This window comes from Halichoeres trimaculatus, unplaced genomic scaffold (genome assembly GCF_033239565.1).
Source record: "Halichoeres trimaculatus isolate MK-OKI-2021-1 unplaced genomic scaffold, fHalTri1.1 fHalTri1_scaffold_1, whole genome shotgun sequence".
NCBI lineage: Eukaryota > Metazoa > Chordata > Actinopteri > Labriformes > Labridae > Halichoeres > Halichoeres trimaculatus.
In genome coordinates this window covers 43,867,741-43,890,293 of record NW_027437179.1, presented here as the reverse complement: position 1 = coordinate 43,890,293, position 22,553 = coordinate 43,867,741, and the positions used below count along the sequence as shown (strand labels likewise).

Here is a 22,553-nt window from a genome sequence, read left to right as displayed (position 1 = left end):
CTCCTCTGCAGGTGAGACTCCTCTGCAGGTGAGACTCCTCTGCAGGTGTGACTCTGCAGGTGAGACTCAGCAGTGAGACTCCTCTGCAGGTGAGACTCCTCTGCAGGTGAGACTCCTCTGCAGGTGAGACTCCTCTGCAGGTGAGACTCTGCAGGTGAGACTCCTCTGCAGGTGAGACTCCTCTGCAGGTGAGACTCCTCTGCAGGTGAGACTCCTCTGCAGGTGAGACTCAGCAGGTGAGACTCCTCTGCAGGTGAGCCTCCTCTGCAGGTGAGACTCCTCTGCAGGTGAGACTCAGCAGGTGAGACTCCTCTGCAGGTGAGACTCCTCTGCAGGTGAGACTCCTCTGCAGGTGAGACTCCTCTGCAGGTGAGCCTCCTCTGCAGGTGAGACTCCTCTGCAGGTGAGACTCAGCAGGTGAGACTCCTCTGCAGGTGAGACTCCTCTGCAGGTGAGACTCCTCTGCAGGTGAGACTCCTCTGCAGGTGAGACTCCTCTGCAGGTGAGACTCTGCAGGTGAGACTCTGCAGGTGAGACTCCTCTGCAGGTGAGACTCTGCAGGTGAGACTCCTCTGCAGGTGAGACTCCTCTGCAGGTGAGACTCCTCTGCAGGTGAGACTCCTCTGCAGGTGAGCCTCTGCAGGTGAGCCTCTGCAGGTGAGAGGGTGGGTTTTGGTTGGTCAGTGTCACAATACAGCCTTGTGGAGCCCCCTTCTGTATAATCGTCAGCAGAACGTCACTGCTGCTCACACACACACACCCTCTGCAGCTGGAGGTCGCTCGGTGAGGAGCAAAAACTAAGCATCACAGTGTTTGTTGAAAATAAACGGACAGTTTAATAACCTTTTGTCTTGTTTATAGTGGAATAAAACCAGCCATTTCTGCCAGTACACTAAGAAAAGCCAAAAAGAGGAGGGATGGACAGCTAGATAAATGCATTAACTCGCTAAAGAGGAGAGGGAGGAGGAGCAGGAGGAGGGAGGAGGACGCACCGAGGTGTTAGGAAGGAGGGAAGGAGAAGATTAAATGAGGAGGTAAAAAGTGGGCTCTAAAAGACGTTAACTGATTTCCTGGTCGGGGATAAAAACCTCCCTGCGTGCTAGGAGCCCGGACCGGCTGCTGGGTGGAGTCCGCCGCCGGGCCGTGGAGTGCCGTGATGGAGGGAGGAGGGAGGGCGGAGGAGGGGGTGATGGAGGGCTGATGGATTCTCGTTTCTCCCCCCTCACTCCTTTTAAAGGATCTACCTGTGGGTGAGGGTCAGGAACTATTCATGCTGTTGGTTATACAGAAGGGACGTCGGGAGGCCGGGTGGCGAGGTGGGGCGAGGTGGGGCGAGGTGGGACGAGGTGGGACGAGGTGGGACGAGGTGGGACGAGGTGGGACGAGGTGGGACGAGGGAATGAACGGGCTGTTTTTATGTGTACGAAGAGGAAGAAGAGAAGAAAGAGGAAGAGAGATAAAAGGAGGAGGAGGAGGAAGAGAGTGGGGGGGTTAACAGTGAAGTGCGCTCTAGTTCTCCCCGTCGCCGGTCTCGCCCTCGTCTCCCTGGTTTTCTGATGTCCACAGCTGCAGGAGGAGACAGACGGAGAAACAGGTCACTGCTCTGATCCAGGTTCACGTTTCAGTCAGACAAACCCAGGTCCAGGTCTCAGAGACCGGACTGGAACATTTAGAGGAAGCAGCAGGATAAAACAGCAGACGATCAGAGACTCAGAGCAGAGCTTCCTGCACGTTAACCCCGCTGAGTTCCAGGAGCATTTACAGAGTCCACGCTGAAATCCTGAGGTTGTTTTCAACACTTTAAGCCTTTTTAAACACCGTTCAAAAAGTTTAAAGACTTTATCACCACTTTGAGTTGTTGTAGTTTGTGTTTTAACAGACATTATGTTGGCTGAGAAGGAATAAAGCCTGAAAGAATTTCATTTATAGCTGGTGTATTTAACTCTCAAAATCTTTATAGTTGTTTCTTATTGTAACCAGAGTCTTTATGTATATATTTCATTTTTTTATTCTTTTATTTTTGTGTTTCTCTAATGACTCCGTCGTTTTCTGCTGTTAACACAACAATTTCCCAGTTTGGGATCAATAAAGTAACTCTATTCTATTCTATTCTTTTCTATTCTATTCTATTCTATTCTATTCTATTCTATTCTATTCTATTCTATTCTATTCTACTCTATTTTAAAACTTTATCGGTCAAATGTCTAACGTCCCAATCAGGGGACAGTCGCAAGAAGGAAATAAATATTCATGGATATTTTTGGAGTCAAAGCTTGAATACCTACAAAATTTAATACATCATAAAATCACAATGTAGACTTTTTAAGGGCCCTAATTTCCCAAAACTGATTGATCAACTTTAAAAACTTCTAATACTTTTTCAAACACCGCAGACACCCTGATTTAGTGCTCTGCGTGGCTTTAAGACTCTAACACGGAGAAATACTGGTCCACCGTGGACAGCAGAGGAGGAGACGACCAACACGTGGAAACCCTGAACTGAGGCTCTCGTTTCTGTCTGATGCAGACAGAGCAGGACACACGTGGCTGCTGCTGCTGCTCTTCCTGTTTCTGAGCGCGTCTCTGACGTCAGGTAAACTCTGAAGTTTCTGCTGCTCTTCCTGTTTCTGAGCGCGTCTCTGACGTCAGGTAAACTCTGAAGTTTCTGCTGCTCTTCCTGTTTCTGAGCGCGTCTCTGACGTCAGGTAAACTCTGAAGTTTCTGCTGCTCTTCCTGTTTCTGAGCGCGTCTCTGACGTCAGGTAAACTGAAGTTTCTGCTGCTCTTCCTGTTTCTGCTGCAGGCGTCTCTGACTCTGGTTTGAAGTGGAGCTGAGTGATTCAGGAAATGGACACAGAAACCTTAAAGCTCCTCTCAACCTGTTGCGCTCTTCGTTAATAAACTGGTCTCAGTCCTGACCCTGGACGTGGTCCTTTGCAGTGTCTTCTTCTAGCTTTACAAATATTATTGAAATAAAGAATTGTTCTGTTAATGCAAATTTTTAAAATTTAAACCGTTTGAAATTGATGCAGATTTTTCTGGATTTCACTTTTTTTTAATTTTCCCAATAAATTAAAAAAAAATTAAAAGTTTTTGCAGACCTTTTACATTTTCAAATTGTTTTGAAATTGATAAAAAAAAATCTATAAGATTAAAATTGCAATATTTTTGTAAGTGTTCAGAAATTTCAACAATTTTCTAAAGTTTTGCAAATTTATCAAAGATGAAAAACTAAGACGCCACACATACAGTTTGATAAATTCAAGAAACTTCATGTTTGGGTAATTAACCTCAACCTTGGTTTCACCTTAACTGTCGCCACAGCGCCAAACTTCAGACTGCGTCTGTTTCTCTCTCTCTCCCTTTCTGTGTGTGTGTGTGTGTGTGTGTGTGTGTGTGTATGTGTGTGTCTGTGTATCCCTACCCCCCCCCCCCCCCCCCCCCCCCCCCCCCACTCTCTCTCCTCTATCTGTCTCTCTCTAACCCCAACACAGTCTCCTCAGATGTCTGTCTAACATGAGTCTGGTTCTGTCCGAGGTTTCTGCCTGTTAAAGGGAAGTTGTTCCTCTCCATGGTAACTTGCTAAATGCTGCAAAGTCCTGTACTCATGGTGGATTAAGATAAGATAAGACTCCTTATCTTGTCTTGATGTTGGGTTTCTGCTAATAACATTTTATTAACATGTACGGGTCTAGACCTGTAAATGTTTTTGTAAAGTGTCTTGAAATAACATTTGTTATGATTTGGCGCTATATAAATAAAGATTGATTGATTGATTGATTAACCATGAGGTTTTAACGATGCACAGAGTTTTTAACATTCTGGTTTTTATCGTGCAGATAGAGTCGACTTTGTGGCTCCTGAAGCTTTAACCCAGGTGAGCTGAGGAAAAACATGGCCGCTGAGCTTCAGACCTGAAGGTTTCTCCTCTCCTACCTCCTTCCTCCCTCATGCTCAGCTCGTGTCCTAGTTTCTCCCCCACAGAGGATGGATGTGTTGGCCTCGCAGAGCGGGCACGGTCTCTGACTATGTGGGACAAGTTTTAGAGCTGGAGATCCTAACTCCACGCAGCTCCTGGCGTGCAGCGGGCACGCAGGGTTGTTTCTGTGCGACTTGATGGAAATGATGTGAGCGGTTGGTGTGGGCGCAGAGAGGACGGAGGACAGAGAGAGGAGGTGAACTCACAGTCAGGTTGTCCCTTAGTAGCTGCATGATCAGCGTGCTGTCTTTGTAGGAATCCTCGTTCAAGGTGTCGAGCTCGGCGATGGCCTCGTCGAAAGCCTGCGGAGACAACAACACATTTTAAAACCGGCATCTCCGTCTCAGACCGGCTCAGACTCTGAGGACTCCTGAGGACTCCGGAGGACTGGTGGTCCACAGAGCCAGGGACCCACCTGCTTGGCCAGACTGCAGGCCTGCTCGGGGGAGTTGAGGATTTCGTAGTAGAAGACGGAGAAGTTGAGGGCCAGGCCCAGCCGGATGGGGTGTGTGGGCTGCATGTCCTTCTTGCTGATGTCGAAGGCTTGCTGGTAGGCTTCCTGAGAGCTTTCCACCGTCGCTGCACACACAACAACAACAACAACAAGCGGTCATTTCACACAGATACACCACGCTGGATCCTGCTCAGATCCTAACCCTGTCTCTGAAGACCTGAGGGCTGTTTGCTGCTCTGACTTCCTGCTAATGAGTGAACGTGAACGTCCCTCAGACACGAGGACAGCCAGGACAGCGAGAACGGATCAGAGCGAGCTGTCAGGAGCAAATCATCAGAGAAACCAAGTCTGAACATCTTCAATCCTCCTGCTCCTGCTGTTTCTACCACACCAGGGTCTTTGGAGGAGTCTGAGGCTGAACGTCCCCGAGGGGGGATCGCTCTAACTGTTTATCTGTAGTCAGGATGGTCTAAAACCCACTCATGACCACAGCCGGCTCAGAGTCAGAGGGTCATTCACCCTGAAGCAGCGGCTCAGGAACCAAAGTGCTGGGGGGTTGGGTTTGGGTTTAGTTGGGGTTGGGTTGGGGTTAGGTCAAGGTCCAGTTGTGATCAGGTTGGGGTTCAGTTGGGATTTAATTGGGGTTTTATTGAGGTCTTGAAGGGGTTCGGTAGGGGTTTGGTAGGGTTTGGTTGGGGTTGGGTTAAGTAAGGGCATGATTGGGATTTGGTTGAGGTTTGGGGTTCGGTAGGGGTTTAGTTGAGGTTTGTTTGAGGATAGGTTGGGTTTTGGTTGGGGTTTAGACAAGGTTCAGTTAGGGTTTGGTTGGGGTTTGGTTCGGTTAGGGTTGGGGTATGGTTGGCATTTGTTTGAGGTTTGTTGGGGTTTGGTTGAGGTTTGGTTGGGGTTCAGTAGGGGTTCAGTTTGGGTTGGGGTTTGGTTTGGTTAGGTTGGGGTTAAGGTTGGGGTTTAGGTTGGGGTTAGGTTGGGGTATGGTTGAGGTTTGTTTGGGATTGGGTTTGGGTCTGGTTGGGGTTAGGTTGGGGTATGGTTGAGGTTTGTTTGGGATTGGGTTTGGGTCTGGTTGGGGTTAGGTTGGGGTTCCGTTGGGGACTGGTTGGGATGTGGTTGGGGTTTGGTTAAGGTTTGGTTGGGATTCTGTTGGGGACTGGTTGGGATGTGGTTGGGGTTTGGTTGGGATTCTGTTGGGGACTGGTTGGGATGTGGTTGGGGTTTGGTTGAGGTTTGGTTGAGGTTTGGTTGGTGTTTGGTTGGGATTCTGTTGGGGACTGGTTGGGATGTGGTTGGGGTTTGGTTGGGGTTTGGTTGGGGTTTGGCGTTTGATGCTGGGCTCTTGCTTTGTGAACAGCAGGCCGGACAGAGACGCGCTCACCTTTCTTTGAATCCCCAGAGGCGACCTCTGACAGGTATCTGAAGTAGTCTCCTTTCATTTTGAGGTAGAACACCTTGCTCTCCGCCTGGGTTGCGTTGGCAATGAGGAATTTATCGAGCAGACCCTGAAAGAGACAGGCAAGAGGAACCGGGTGAAGAAATCTGGCAGTCAACTTTTCAAAATAAAAGCATGAAACTTGACCTAACAGAGAGCTGGTGAGGTTTAGAAAGAAGAGTTAGTTTTTGTGACACTGAAACAATCTTTAAACTGGTTTAACGTCTGTTTCACATTGAACATTCAATCTTACCAAACCAACTGTAAGCTTTGTGTCAGTTTTTGGAGAAATGTGAGATTTCAGGAGGTTAAAAAACTGATTTAATCTCACTGATATGTTTGTCTTCCTGTGCTGCTGTAACCTGGAGAAAAGCTCAGAGAAATCCTGAAGTTAGAGTTTTTTCCTGGTCTGATGAAGGTCTGATACCGTCGCTGGTTGTTAATTACCCTCAGTGAGACATGAAGTGTTAAATATGACAGAAACTCCAGCAGAAAGGTGGATTTCCTCTCAGCTGGTTCCTGGTCCAGGTCTCTGCTCCAGCTCAGCGTTCAGGCAGCCTGAAGGAGAGCGTGTCTCCACCCGTCCTCTCCTCCTCATTCCTTCAGCGCCACATCACCGCTCAGGCTCACAGTCTGACCTTGGAGATATTATTAGCAGTCTGCTCAGCCGCTAAAAATCTGAGTCTGCTCTGACCTTCAGCGCTTCCTGCTTTTACCCCGTCAGGACCTGGAAATGTGAGGCTGCTCCTCCCAGCTCTCATCGGATCAGACCTGAAGGCCGTCAGCTCTCCGAGCGTCTCTGAGCGTCTCTGAGCGTCTCTGAGCCTGGGCTGGGAGACACTCTCACCTCCTTCAAAAATCGATCAACGCCTCGCTGAGATTTAGTTTATTCTGCTTCTGAAAAGAAACTCTGCAGTTTTCTGTTCTCTGGACTCAGATATTTGTGTTTGAAAGAAGGGTATGAAATGTTGATGGACTCAGGATTTGTCTAGTCTCTCAGACTCCATGTGGACCACTCTGTAAAGCTACATCTCTGCATCCCTCCAAAATAAAAGCCCTCACAGCCGGTCAAAGCCCCTGCAGGTGGAAGAGGGCGAGTCAGAAAATAAAAGCAGGAACAACAACCGTCGGGGAGTGACTTCTTATCTAAAGCTTTAAAATCTGTTGCCCTCTTCAGCAGCTTCATCAGGAGATTAAAATCCTTTGTTCAGTCAGAGGACAGTTTGTGTCTGTGAGGCTTCTGATGATTAATTATTTCATAGGTTAACCCAAAGTTTGAGGTCTTTGTCTCTAAACTGGATCAGGATCAGGCCTCTGGATCATTGCATCAGCAGGCCTGAGCTGAGTGGAAGTGATGTGTAACTAAACTGCACTTCCTGGATCAGGTTTCCTCCTCTTGTTGCTGCACCTGTAGCAACACGCCCACACAAACAACGCCCTGTGTGTTTATATACTGCAGAGCTGCTGCTGGAGCCAGCTCTGCTCAGGCCTGAGGGAGATGGAGGCAGGAAGTCTACAAACCTGGTTTTAGGTTTGGTTCAGTGTGCATTGTTGTTGTTTCTGACACTTTTATTTTTACCATTTCCCCTAAATTATTTTGAATGTGTTATCTCATGAGCAGACATGACAAAGCTGAAGGAAAGAGGCACTTTTCCATCTCAAACATCATTAAAGCTGGGGGAAACACTGGTTGTTTCAACAGGCCAGCTCCTGAGTAAGGAGCGTTTCTATTGGCTGTCCCAGAGGAGCTGCTCTCCTCCTTCATACCCCCCCCCCCCCACGTACCAGCACATCGTTGCAGATTTCTTGGAGCTCAGTCTCGATCTTCTGGCGGTAGTCGCGAGCCATCTGCTGTTTCTTCTCGTTGCCCTCCGTCTTCTGCTCGATGCTGGAGATGACGCGCCAGGATGAGCGGCGGGCCCCCACCTGATGGAGAAAAACACCGTCAGCCACAGACAGGGACAGCGCCCTCCACTGATGGCTGGAGGGGATAACATACATGCAGCGTTGAACTGATGGCAGACCAGGGACCGTGCTGAAGATCAGGAAACGGTTTAGGCTGATGGATTATTACATCGGGTCATTACTTCCTGTCTACAGCTGAATGAAGTGACCATCAGGAGGCTGAACGTGCTCCAAAACTCACCAAACTTCACCAACCAGCCAACAGCCACAGACGTTTGGTGACTACCAAGGTTATAGTAGTTTCTGATTTGTCATTACAGTTTAGTTTTAGTTAGTTTTGACATTTTTTTCCATTACAGTTTTGTTTAATCATTTTTAGAGCGGGCATTCTAGTTTTTATTTTGTTTTGATTTTGGCAACACGGTTTAGTTTCAGTTTAGTATTAGTTTTTCATACCTTATTAACCAGGTGCAGGATTCAAAAAGGTCAGAGTAAATATTTTGTCATACTGTTTATTTTCAGTCCAGCATAGAGCTCACTGCTCAGTCAATGCTGATACTGAACTGTTGGCTGCTGCTTTAAACACAAGAAAATAATATAAACTTAATACAAAAAATATGAAAAAAATATATATAAATAGTGTTAACATTAATGACATAAAAATAATATAAACATAAATTATAAAAAAATAATATAAACATAAATAACATAAAAATAATATAAACTTAGCTTTAATAATGATAAACTTGGACTGTGTAACAATAAAGTCAGACTCAGATGAAATTAAACTATTACAGATGCTCTGATTTGTTGCTCCTCTACGTTTGGTCTCAGCACAGAGCACAGACAGTCAGTGCAGGAAACAAGCACATCCCAGTACGTCGCTGTAATGGTGCCGTACGGCGCTGACAACTGCTGAAAACTGTGGTAAAACTGGATTAATTTAAATCCTTAAAGCTTGACCGGCTACATATTGAACCATCTAACACACAAAGTGTTTTTATTGGTTTAACTTCAGATTTGGTCACAACGTGTGTTGTTAAGGATTTTTTTCCTCCATCCCTAGTACTCTGAGTACTCCAGGGGGAGTCCTGGTACTGGTACCAGTCTGAGTGGTACCCACTCCACTGTAGAGCTAAAACGATTCCTCGAATGATTCCAGGTACTCGATTACAAAAATACTCGAGTAATTTTCTCTGCCTGGAGGAATTGTTTAATTTTAAAAAAGATCAAAGAGTGGTATTTCAAATAGAGCTGAGGCCATATTTAGAGAGTTTTCAGACCCCTTAAGCTACCGCTTAAACAAAATAGCAACTAGCAACAAAGCTAGCTTCTTTCCTGGAGTTTGGAGACTAACGGGTCATTCTATGAAATGGGTGATATTTGGGTCCGCAACATTTGATGAGATGAACAAGACACAAAAAAATGTGTCAAAGTGTGTTTACAGATTTTGGAGCTACCAAATCAAGTGCTCTAACTGACATGCTGTATCAGAAAATTCTGTTTCTTAAAGAGAAAAAAATTCATTTGAAAAATAACTGCTCTTTAACTAAACAAAACTGTATTTTATCCGGTTACTCGATGGGATTTTCAGTAGAATACTCCAATACTAAAATATTGGATAGCTGCAGCCCTACTCCACGGTGAAGTGGTTTCTAACATCCCTGATTCTCTGTGGTCCCTCAGCGAGGGGTAAAGGTCAACCTTAAATCTGCCTCCACTAAAGACTCACACACACAGTGTTGGATCTGGACCAAACACACACACACCCTGTTTTTGTGACATGTGTCTGTGTGTCACAGATCCACAGACGGTGTATAACGCTCCCACTCCCAGACCAGCGTCTGCACACTGAGAAAAGTGGGTCTATCATACTGTCCTCACAGGCCTCCTGAAGTCCAAACCGCCCCCCCTGAGTGTCCGGCCTTGCCTGGCTGTGATTGGCCTGCAGCTGGTGTTAAAGTGAGCTGGGTGGGACTTGAGATGGAAACCAAGAGGAGCTCAGCCGTGAACGGAGACTCAGAGCTGAACTCCTCTGTCTGCGCTGACACAGCCTCAGCTTTAACAGGAACATAACACCTTCAGGAAAAACTGGTTTGGTGCCTTTGGCTGCAGAATCAGAGGAGCTGCCGGCAGTCGCTGCTCGGCTCACTCCACGAGACCCGTGTGGACTCTGTGAGACCTGTGTGGACCACAGGGGGCCTGTGTGGACCACAGGGGGCCTGTGTGGACCACGGAAGACCTGTGTGGACCACAGGGGGCCTGTGTGGACTCCATGAGACTGTGTGGACCACAGGGAGCCTGATGGACTGATTGATAAAGCTGCTGGCTTCACTCTCCTCTGACTCCTCTGGTTCATTAGATCAACGTCTCAGACACACGTCACTGATGGTGGTAGCTTCCTCACTGCTGTTTCTATCCTCACAAAGAGCTTCAGATTAGCGTGTCTATTCCAAACCTTTAGGATTGTTAAACCAGGAGCACCACTACACTTTTCTTTACTCACCTTGGCTTAATGAGAAAGGAGTAAAATAAGACTGCTGTTAGCTTTGTGTGGTGAAATGTGTCCCTCTGAGGTCTCTGTCTGCAGAGGAGCCTCCTGAGGCTCTGCTGCTCTCTAAGAATCAAACGTTTGTCGATGACGTACCACGTTCTTGTAGGCCACAGAGAGCAGGTTGCGCTCCTCGTTGCTCAGCTCGCCGCCCTGCTCCGTCACAGACTTCATGGCGCCGGCCATGTCGTCGTAGCGCTCAGCCTGCTCTGCCAGCTTGGCTTTCTGCACCAGCTCCGCTTTATCCATTTTTAGGCTGTGGAGAGAAGAAGGTGGAGAGACGGGGTTAGATGGAGACAGAGCAGAAACAGGGTAAAGTCATCCCAGCTTCACAGAGCTCTGGAGGCTCTGTGTGTTTTACAACATGGATATGACACATCTACACACACACACACACGTCAGTGCACAGCAGTCGTAGACGGGTTTTTAGACGGAGCGTGTTTGCAGATTACTGAAAATGTGGAGATCTTTCCCGTTTGTGGAGCAGAGCCTGAGAGAGTGAGGGCTGGAGCAGAGAAATCCTCCAATAAGGAGACTTTCTGAGCTGGAATAAATCTGATTATTTCTGCTCGGATTGTGCAGAGAGTCTGCTCTGATGGAGTCTGCAGAGGTATTTACAGGCTGTGTGCTAAAACAATTCATTTCATTACCAGAAACGACCCAATAAAACAGACTTTAACCAGCTCCTGAGAGGAACATCTCTGATCAGCGGTGGCGCTCTGCTTACGTGCCGCAGACGGTGCTGTGAGTGTGTTACGAGTCACAGAGCATCAGGCGTCATCGCAGAAAACACAGGTTTACTGTCAGTAATTACACTGTAAAACTATCACTGTACCACACACTTTTAACTCTTGTCTTGTTTTTCCAAGCTCTGGTTTTACTCTGATTTTACTGTTTAGTTGAACTTTTACTTTATCTTTTGTCATGTAAACGTCTGAGTGTTTGAAGTGGCTCTGTAAGATTTGTCCTGCTCTGTTCAGATAAGTTTTAGTTTGAAATGATTTTAATCAGTCTGGTTTGGTTTATCAGTTTATCTGTTAAAGCTGTAGCCTCTTAATCCTGTATTCATCAAACAAACAAACTAAATTAATGTTATTTATTGGAGTGTGGGCTCACACAGTTCATGCTTTCCTGTACTGATGGACTGATACTGATTATTAGTGGTGGAGGCAGCTGATATTTGTGGCTGATATTCATTTACAGTAAAAGTGAAAATATTGGCGTCAAAATTTGGGATAAAACAAACTCCTGTACTTAAATTAGTTTGAATCCTTAAAGCTCGTGTTTATCAAACAGCTCCAGGCTCAGCAGCTCTCTGATAAAGTTAAACGAAAACTTAAAAAAATAAACCGATCCCTAAAGTTTTCTACAGGAAGTCCAGTTTTCCAGAAAATGTCTCAGTGTTAGAGGTGGTGATAAAGCCTCAAAATCTTATCACGATACTTTTAGGAAAGGACAGTATGGGGAAAAAACAACGTATTATCAGTGGTTGCTGCCTCTGAATAACAGCATTTTTATTGGTCACACAGTATGAAGCCACTTTTCCAGTCATGTACTATGGCCTGAAATGTAAACAGAGTTGTAGGTCAGATCCAGAGGAAATCTGAGGTTTTGGAGGAGGAACAGTTAATGTGAGAGGACACAACTCATCCTTTCTATAAGGACACCAACAGGAAGGAGGAGGACTGAAGGAGCTGAAGTTCAGGGAGGACCAGGTGAGTTTAACATACTGATTAATCACCATAAAAGTTTGTTATCATGTGTGGATTCCTGCAGGAACAGGTGGTTCAGGGTTTCCCTTAGGGCTGAACAATTTATCGTTTTCGGATCGAAATCGTAATTTTAGACAACGCAATTTTGAGATTGCCAAAGCAGCAGTTTTTTGCAGCGCTCCTGACTGACTCAGGATCTGTTGTGTCAAGTATCATACACATTCTGTTTTACAAATTTGTCGACAATCTATATGTTAAAAGTGCTGGTAAGCAGGTCAACAACACAAAGCCTCTGTTTAGGAGTAGAAGTTGATGAAAACAGATTATTTATCATCACTATTGAGGATTAAAAAATCGTGAATTGCAATATCTGCCAGAAAAATTAGATCTTTTCCTAAAATCGTTCAGCCCGACATGTGAATATCCCAAAGCTTGATTTGAAGAAAATCGTGAATCGAATTGAAATCACAATATCTGCCAGAAAAATCACAATTCAGTCTTTTCTTCAAATCGTTCAGCCCTAGTTTCCCTAATAAAAAAGTTGTATACTTTTCAAAGGGGCCCGCCCTCGCCTGTCAAATAATTTCATGCAGACTGAATCTCCTTACAGTGGTAGGGGAATTTATTCAAAAATATGTCCAAAGATCAGGACATATATATAAAGTTTACTCACCTGCAGAGCCTGTAAATAAATCTATACCTGTTATGAAGTGTGGTGTACTTTCAATCCATGTAATCTTTGTCGCTATACGTGACAAAACGATTTAAAAACATAAATGATTTGATTGTAAAACCCTGCACTGTGCGTCAGGGGGTAATGAGGAGTCAAAGGAGTCCTGCAGACAGCTCCTGATTATGACAGTTAGGATCCACACCTCGGCTCTATAGGGTGATCTGTCACTGCATGAGTGAACAGCCTCATGGAAGTTATATTTTACAAGTCTTCACATTATTTACTAACAAAATTCATTAAGGCAACTAATTTAGTGCTTTTAAGATCATGCCATTAAGTTTACATGGATCCTCACGTTTACTGTCTCTCTGTCTAACATGAGTCTGGTTCTGTCCGAGGTTTCTGCCTGTTAAAGGGAAGTTGTTCCTCTCCATGGTAACTTGCTAAATGCTGCAAAGTCCTGTACTCATGGTGGATTAAGATAAGATAAGACTCCTTATCTTGTCTTGATGTTGGGTTTCTGCTAATACAATTTTATTAACATTTATGGGTCTAGACCTGTAAATGTTTTTGTAAAGTGTCTTGAAATAACATTTGTTATGATTTGGCGCTATATAAATAAAGATTGATTGATTGATACTAAGGGGCAGACTTAAAATGATACGACATGCATATAAGAATAATATCAAAGCATGTCAGTTTATAAAACTTTATGTGACAGTTAGAGGTAAGTTCTGGCTTACGCCTCGACCACACGTCCGTCCTACAGACAGAAACTCCACCCATGATCACGTAGCTTCCACGTCCTCCTCAGGTGTCTTCACAGCCTGGTTGTGTTCGGCCGTGTGTTTGGAACATGTTTGTGGTGTTACCACTCTTCACGCTAATATTTCTCCTGCACATTCAGCATTTAATGTGTTTTTCTGCGTGTCTGATCTTTGTTGAGCCAAACCTCCTCCTCATCACTGAGGGAGCTCCTCTTTTAGGCTCTAAACCCTCACGAGAGGACAACGTTGATGCTGCTTTCACTCTTGGCCGTTGTTGTTTTTTACACAGCAGGGGGCGTCGTACGTCACTGTGTCTCTGCACTGTAAATATCGCAAAATGACTAATTTATATTGTCAAAATAATTAAACCGGCATTATCGTAGACGGTGTGGTATGGCACATCTCTACTCTGCGTGTCACCGATCAGATGGCGCTGCAGAGACTGAGACAAAGAGGAGACAAAATAACACAGGCTGAAATTTAATTTCTTATCAGCTGCTGGATTAAAAAAAAAGGCAGATACGCCTCAAAATGCTGAGTATCGGCCTGGACGATCATCAGTCTATCCCTCCTTTTCTGCATGAGCCAGTCCCCTGCCCTGGTCCAGGCACCAGAGTGTAAACAGTCTGGAGCCGCCCCTGCTCATCAGTGATTAGATTAACCGTGCAGCTCTCCTAAAAACCTGACGAGGCTACCTGTGTGTAACATTTCACCTGTGATGGTGTGATCAGCTGACTGAGCTGCCTCCATCTGTGGCTGCGTCCTCCTCAGGGCGTAGGGAAGCTAAAGCTGAAGAGTTTATCTTCAGACTCTGCTATCTTAAAATAATCCCGCTGCTGTCAGGCCGTTGTGGCTTCGCCGTGCAGCAGAAACACACAGCTCTCCTGTTGGTGAGAGGACTGAGAGCAGGCGACTGCCCTCAGGGGGAACCAGCAGACACAGGGGCCTCACTGTTCACGCCTAGACCAGGTCAAACCAGCTCATCCACGCTCATGGAGATAATCGCTGGCGATAGCGTAGCATCAAAAAGCAAAATGTAAGACCCAGCAGAGCACGAGCAGCACACAGCACTTGATACAAATCCTTTTAATTCCAGCAAAGTGGCTTCATCCCAGAGGGCTTCCTGCTCTCCAGATGAATCTGTAGGTCTAAGTAGGCCACAGCCTCGCCTCCATCTCCCTCCACATCCACACAACGCGCTGCAACAGCCACACAATGCTCTGCATCTGCATATCTAATTCACCCGACTCTAACGTAGATCCATTTATCTGAGAGAAACAAAAGAGCAACCGACGAGCGTACGAGAAATAAGATAATGTGAAGACTCCCACACAGCTCGTCCTGCTCCACGCTCACATCTGCAGGATAAAAATAGAGATCTCCTCCTGCTCGGATGGAGAGGAGAAACAACCACAGCTGATCAGATCGATGGGGCAGCTCAGGGAGGAGACACCAATCCTGTTTTCAGGAGGAGAGGGGAACACTGAGCCTTCTGAAACAGACCAGAACATGAAGATATCTGCAGTTTCCTCCCCAGCTTCAACATTTGTCAGGTTCAGTGTCTCCATGCTGAAGCTATTTTGGTCTGCAGATCTGTAGGAGCTCGGGGACTGTTGGTGAACACTCCTCATGTCCTGCCATGAATTCCTGACTGGACCGAGTTCTGATGAAGCCTGCCGGGACATTGATGTACGTTTTAAGCCGTTCCTGTGTGGGTTTGGGAGTTTGTTTGAATCCTTCAGCTGCTGCTGCTGGAAAACAAACCATCTTCACTGCAGCACTCCCTGGATGACGTTCACGTCTTCACCTTCACGTCCAGTCCAGTCCCCACAGCACCAGGTGTCACATCCAGGTGGTGTTACTCTGCTTCACACTGGTGGTTAAAAATGTCAGCTTCACTCCAGGTCCGTGGATCCATCCCAGAGTTACAAACATCTTCTTGTAGATCTGAGACCAGGCGTCGACCAACAGTGTTTGAAACGTTTGCTGTCAGTCTTCAGAGGCCGCGCTGCTGCGTCTTCACATGGAAACAGTCTGAGTCAAAGCTGCTGTTATAAAGCCTTGTTCCCGCCCAGTGGTCCGGTCTGGACCAGTACAGTCTGGTACGGGTTGGATTGGTAAAGCCTGATCCAACCATGCCCTCCTTGCTAGGCGCTGTGTAAACCAGATGCTGGCAGCCATAGCAGCATGACACAGCGTACCCCGCTAATAAATCCAACGAAGAAGAAAAACACGGCACAGTAAACAAAGATCCGACGATGAAGACATCCATCATTCGTCCTCTCCGTGATCGTCATGTGTCTCTTTGTTACAAAGATCAATCAAACTTTGTTTCAGAGAAGACTGTGAGCGGCCAGGAGAAATACAGCAGCTGCTGGCACACAGGAAGTGACCATTCTTTCAGCCAATCAGCAGACTGCAGTGTTTGTAGCTCCACCTTCTGGGGTCGGATCGGTTTAGTCTGATACCCCAACAGAAGGGAACCAGGAAGTGGGACGGTACAGGTCATTTGAGGATCTGTCCTGGTTTTAGTCAAAGGAAACATCATAAAATGTGCCGTACTGAGACAAACTGAACCGCCTGGTGGAAACATCTTTGAAGTAAAACTGTCAATCTTGATATTTACCAGGAGAAATTTTATTCATCATTTATGTTTGGAGAAGGACCAACCTTTAGACAAGTACCTCATCCAACTTAGTGATCTGTCTACAGTTTATTTAACATGAATAATTGTATATTCTCTAAATTATCCAGGAAACTTGTTCATTTTTATGCCACTGTTTTTTTTATCTAACTAAAATCAACCACCTACAGTTCAATCTGTTTTTTCTTATTTGCTGTGTAGTAGTGTATTGTTGTATGTTTTTTATGTTATTTATTACTCAAAAGACATTTTCTCATTAAGCACAGGTTTCCTGAGCATTTGGTCATGACTGACAGTGGAGATGATGATTATTGTTACCTAACGTTCCTCTGCTGGGCTAACCCAATTATCTTTCTGCTCTCTTTAAAAGTAGAATGCGTTTTTTTCCATCTTTACCGTACGGTCTGCCTGAAACAGTACAGGGCAGCACAGGCTGGTTTCTGCTTAATTGTGAAATCAAGCTAATTACCAATAGATCAATAGAGGGGAGCTATTTATTAACATTTGTTCAAACCAGCATGTCTAATGTTCAGTATCTTTATTTATTCAGAGAAAATGTGTTTTGTCACTGGATGTGACCACAGCAGCTACCACTGGCTGAGGACAGAGCACGCAGCGCCATGAAGGACGAAATTCACGCTGTGTTGAAGGAAATATGTAAGGAAATTAGACAGTCTTCCTCTTTAGTATGAAACGTGTTTCTTTTTAAATCATGGTCTTTAGGCGTTATTTGATACAAGCTGCCGTCCGTCACAATCCACTCCTTACAACTTTGTTGACGAGCTGCGTCACCAGTGACGCGATGTGACGTGATGTGACGCGGTGTGACGCGGTGTGACGCGATGTGACGCGATGTGACGCGATGTGACGCGGTGTGACGCGGTGTGACGCGGTGTGACGCGATGTGAAGCGGTGTGACGCGGTGTGTCGCGATGTGACGCAATGTGACGCGGTGTGACGCGGTGCGACGCGATGTGACGCTGTGTGACGCGGTGTGTCGCGGTGTGACGCGGTGTAACGCTGCCCCAGCAGCAGCTCCTGGCAGCACAGCTCCTGTGGACTGTGAAACTCTCCCTGAGGTTTAATCCTGAAGATTTGTGTTGCTGCTCGGGGCTGAAAAGTGGAATTGAAATTCCTGTGCCTTATCAAATCCTCTAATCTGAGAAATATAGAGCCAGATCCAAGTTGGAACTTGTTCCTGATACAAAAGCCCACTCAGAGTATGTTTTTATTTCTGACGATCAAATTACCAACAGTAAAAACAATGACTTCACATCACTCCCTAAAAACACACCGACTACCTAAACCGTGAGCTTCAGAGAGCTTAAAAAAACTACAGTTTGATGCAAACGTGTCGTGGAGCCACACCCTGAATGATCTGTATTCAAATTCTGACTTTATTCAGGACACTTTGGGCGTAAAGCCGCTTTAAGAGCCACACCTGACCTGTGAAAAACAGGATGCAGGAAGAAGAGTAAGAAAGGGGTTTTATTCATAAAGTTTGATCACCCTACAGCTCTTACTCACTTCCTGGGCTTTGCAGAGTCATTATGAGACTCGAAGCCGGAAATGCAACAATGGCACATCTCCAGTGCTGATTCAAGGGCTGAATCATAAAATCAATTATCTGATGAAACTAAGTGCAGCTCCACTCCTTTACCCAAAAAACAACAACAAAACTGTCAGGCCATTAGTGTTTGTGGTCATTATGAATTCAAAGATCCATTTCCTCTGTGATCAGTGCGATCAATCATTAGATTATCAACAGAAGTCCAGTGTTTTTGGTCCACAGAGCCCAAAACACTGTCCTCACTCAGCACTTTGATTCACTTATCAGGTCTTATTAATCAACCAATGATATGACACACCACCTGTTCTGATGAATGCTGAAAGACAGCAGTTGTTTACTTCATGCATTTTTACATTTTTTTTTAAACTGCAAATTTTTAAAGACAATTTGCACAATTTCACCTTAAATGAATATACCACAGTAGCAGCAAAGTCTGTGAAATACTTATAAATATCATAAATCTTTCTGCTTGTGCTAAGCTAAACATTAAAAAAATGTTGGATTGTCAAAGTAATAACGACTCTTCATGTTTTGACTCTTTGAACCTGGGCATCTCTACTCCTGAAATGGTTGACATAAATCTTGGTGAGTCCGTTTGCTGACTTCAATATTTACATGTTGGGAACATCCAGACCAGAAGGTGTTGGAGATGCACCTGAAACAGTTAGGTCATGACAGTTTGCTTCATTTGTTTATCATTACAGGCAAAAATTAGTTTGTGTTGGGGCTGACAGAGGCCTTTACAGCAATAATTTGACTTTACATTTCTGTCTTGTTCCCATTCGTTAACAGATCATTAAGTAAATGAAATCTGGGGTTCTGAAAAATTCTTACCAAGGTGAAAATCTTTAAAACCCTTTTTTTTTAACTTTTGTGAGCAGAAGCAATTAAAATTGTACGAAATACTGACATCATGGACTGAAATTTCTTACTGCAGCTGTTCTTTATATGTATTGTGCATCATTATACCACAACAGACAGATTTCATGTAGCATTTAAAGAGCTCTATTTTCACACTTGCTCGAAAGACGCTAAATATACATGGACACAATGTTCTACTACAGTGTCTGATGTAAAGTCCTGATTATTGCCACCTACTGGTCTGGCATGCATTTCTGGCTGTTTCAAACCATTTCTGCACTGTCATGGGGTCAAAGAAACACATTTTTTTCTGTTTTTACATCTTTTTTTACCTGCGTGGCCTCAACTGTAAAGTGCTTTCAGACCAATTAAAATGTCAGCTTTTAGTATTTCTAATGTTACTGGTGCATTTGTATGCTCTTTAGATAATTTCAAACCCCCAAACTACCAACCCAATCTGGCAACATTCTGGCTGTGTGAAAGAACATAACAGTAAGGTTTCTGGGGCAGGATGTCCCGAAATATTCCTGAAATTTTAAAGAGTGCATACATGAGAAGAGCTTTGATGTATTTTCCCCCTGATCTTCTGATCCATTTCAGAGATTGGATAATCTATCTATCTTAACATAAAAAAGGTAAAAAATAAAATTGTTTGATAACACTAGTAAATATTATTATTTATTTTTTTGTAAAAGGAAAAAAAATATCCACCCACCGCTTTAGATGGGGATGCTGTTCAGCTTGTTGAACGGGAAGTGAATGTGCAGTCTGCATGTGCTGTACTCATGGTGCTTTCATTTTGTTACACCTTGAAGGCTCACTGCTTACGTACTGACGTTAGCATTTAGCTTCGGGTAATACGCCGTTCGTTATGATTTTAAAAGCTTTCAAAGCCCAAAACAGCCGCAGCGGCCTGCAGACTGGTCCAAAGTGATCCATCGCGGCCTTCACGGTCAGCTACAATCATCTGGCACGCCTTCAACACTCCCAACATTAGCGATGATGGTAGCAACCATTAGGGTTATCAGGCTAATGCGCAGAGACAAAAATGGAGAACACCATCCTACACCGCGAAACGAGGGGCACTAAACAGCTCAAAAACCATCACCCCGGGGACCTGTTTTTAACACGAATGCTTAAAAACACGGCTCTGGGCTAAGAATAAACGGGTCGTGCTAGAAAGACGGCCTGTAAACAGCTACGCCCTCCTTGTCGCATTCCCCTGCGGAATTTTAAGATGGAGAGATAGATTAGCCAGCTAGCATGCTAACTGAGCGTCGGAGCACGGCCACTGGGTTTAGCTATTAGCTTAGCGTGCTAGGTGAACGGCCGCTGGCCCTATGTTGCATTTACACCATACAGGAAAAACGGACATTTGAGTTTTCAACAGGGAAATACGGTTCAAAATCGACAAAAATAGCTACTAGACTTGGCTCTTAAAGTATGGATTGAGTAACATTGACACTTTGAGAGGAAAGTTTTATTTATGGATAAATAATCTCTAAGTCACAATTTATTAAATACATGCTGAACGCCTCGTTTTTTTTTGTTTTTTTTTTTTTTAAAAAACCTTATTCCGTGATTGCAATAATTAATCGATGCCCGCTTGGATTTAAGTCAAACCTTATAATCAAACATTTAACAAAAAATAAAAATAAAAAAAATGCAAGACTTGAAATCCTGATTGGAAAGGGAGGGAAACCGCTTCTGAATTAAAAAAAATCCGAGCATTCACAGTGCAATTGAATGCTGCATCAACTGTTAGCACAGCTAAACGGAGCTGACCCAGTTCAATCTGAATAGCGTTCGTTTATGCGCCAAGGCCGAGCCTGGAGCTGAAATCGTTTCATGGTTATGTACATAAGCGGTTCAATTTTACCAAGTACAGGCGAACCATATCTGAGTAGTTGATTAATATTTAAGTTTTTGGAAAGAGAACTGACGGGAAATGGGAAGGGTGGGTTAGCCTACATATCGTCTCACTACGCCATGATAGGGCTCATCGAAAGACGTCGCCAGAACGCTACTGTCTTAAAATAAAGAGGCGATTTATGTGTTTTTTTTTCCAGTGAAGCAGCAGCTAGTCATTAAGTTTTCACTATCTAACCAATCGTGCAGTTAGCATTCATCGCTAAAATGTCTCGGCTGCTCCCGGCCTGGGCTCGGCTGCTCTCGGCTGCTCCCGACCTGGGCTCGGCTGCTAAGCTGTCAAAATGGCCAAACTCGGGTGCCGCTGCTTCTCCCCCTTTGCACGGTCACCGCGCAGCACGCATGGCATCGACCGCAGCCGGGGCCTTCAAAATGTAACACTACCTCTTGAAATCAAGAGCAAAAAGAGCACAGAAAACCTCAACGTGAGTGTTTTGTGTGTTAATTTCTCACCATTTAGACCACAAGTGACGGCCTAAATCCTCGCACCCAGCCCCTAACCACAATAGGCATCGTCCGCCGCAGTGGCACGGAATGAGGCCACCGCTGGGGCTGCTGTTCCCCGAGTAAGACGATCACTACCCCGTGTATAAGACATTTATCGGCCGATGTGTGTGTTCACTTACATTTAGAGCGTTCTATGGATCCTGATTTTCGTCTCTGAACGATGGGACTTCGTCAATCCGTCCTCCGCTCGCTGCTCAGGGTATTCAGGGCAGTACCACTTCCGCCTGGTCTGACACTTCCGCTTCCTCTAAGCCCCACCCCTCCCCCCGCCAGTATCCATAGTGACCGTGCCAGGGGGTTTCCCGAGCATCTTTGGAGGGGCTTTGACGTCAGGAGGGCCATGGCAACCAGCTACAGGATGACGTACGCCGGTTTCCACGGTAACTGTCTCCACGAGGCCGCTGCTGTATCTGAGTTCAGCATCGTGTCAGCTGACAGCTCTGTGTGGGTTACACTGATTTTATACTTTATAACAAGCAGCTCTGTTTCTCCCACCACACCACCTACACGACTACTGCACACCCTGAAACACACAGCCCATCAAACACCATCATGATTCCCTTACACTGCGTTCAAAACACGTCTTCAGTCTGCTCCCAGCCCGTTTGTGTCGCCATTTTACAATCAGCTGAGCACATGTCAACTGTTTTTGAATATAAATCAGGATATTTGGCCTTATAGCCCATATAAAAAAATTAAGATAGTATATTTAATGTTGGATTTTTTTCTATCTATCTATCTATCTATCTATCTATCTATCTATCTATCTATCTATCTATCTATCTATCTATCTATCTATCTATCTTAAAATGAGTGAGCAATACAAAAAAAAAACAGAACTTTCATTTTGTTTTTATTAAATCAGGAAACAGCTTTTTATATTAATACTGCTTATATTAAAGAGGCCAACTCAACAAACATCCATGTTTGTCTACGGAAGATTTTGGAGGACAGAAAGAGTGAAATGCTGTTTTCAATATGAGCCCAGCCGCCAGTCCTGAAATCCTCTAAAAGGCTTGAGAAGAAGAGAGGGAGGTGGTTGTTCTTCATAGACATTATATATGTAGACGCCTCATTGACTGGCGCTGCCTATTGGAGCTGACATAGCTGCCGGCCGCCATCTTGGATGGGTCTCACACGCCGCCCCAGCGCGTTTATTAAACTGAGAAAGGTGTAGAATGCTCAACTATTATGAGCATAACTCAGCGAATTTTTACCCGATTTTCACACAGATACGTTTGTTACAAACAACAGAGATGAACTAATAATACAGGACGCAGTCACACATTTTAATACAAACTTTCAAATTTAAATACTTTTTATTTTGCTATTTTTTGTCGTGCAACGAGACAGGACAGTGAGACGGACAGACAAAACGCATAAGCAACAACATCTTTGTGGTCATATATATATTTTCAATGCCAGCCTCACACATATTTTCTAATACAATAATAAAAATAATAATATCTATAACAATAATAATAATATAATAAGTATTTGTTTTAATTACTTCTTAATCGTAGTAAAATTAATAATAACGACAGCAACATCAGCC

At 44.8% G+C, this 22,553-nt stretch overlaps 1 protein-coding gene across 1 annotated transcript; it reads right to left on the bottom strand.

The window, feature by feature from the left end:
• Positions 1-643: 643 nt before the first annotated feature.
• ywhaba (tyrosine 3-monooxygenase/tryptophan 5-monooxygenase activation protein, beta polypeptide a) lies at positions 644-21,263 on the bottom strand. The gene is made up of 7 exons (XM_074673212.1): positions 21,118-21,263; positions 10,432-10,591; positions 7,665-7,805; positions 5,826-5,949; positions 4,394-4,557; positions 4,185-4,280; positions 644-1,566 (listed from the first exon to the last, which is right to left on the bottom strand). The coding sequence occupies exons 2-7, from the start codon at positions 10,582-10,584 to the stop codon at positions 1,510-1,512; spliced, it is 735 nt and encodes a 244-aa protein (XP_074529313.1). The 5' UTR covers positions 10,585-10,591; positions 21,118-21,263; the 3' UTR covers positions 644-1,509.
• Between the last annotated feature and the right edge of the window lie 1,290 nt (positions 21,264-22,553).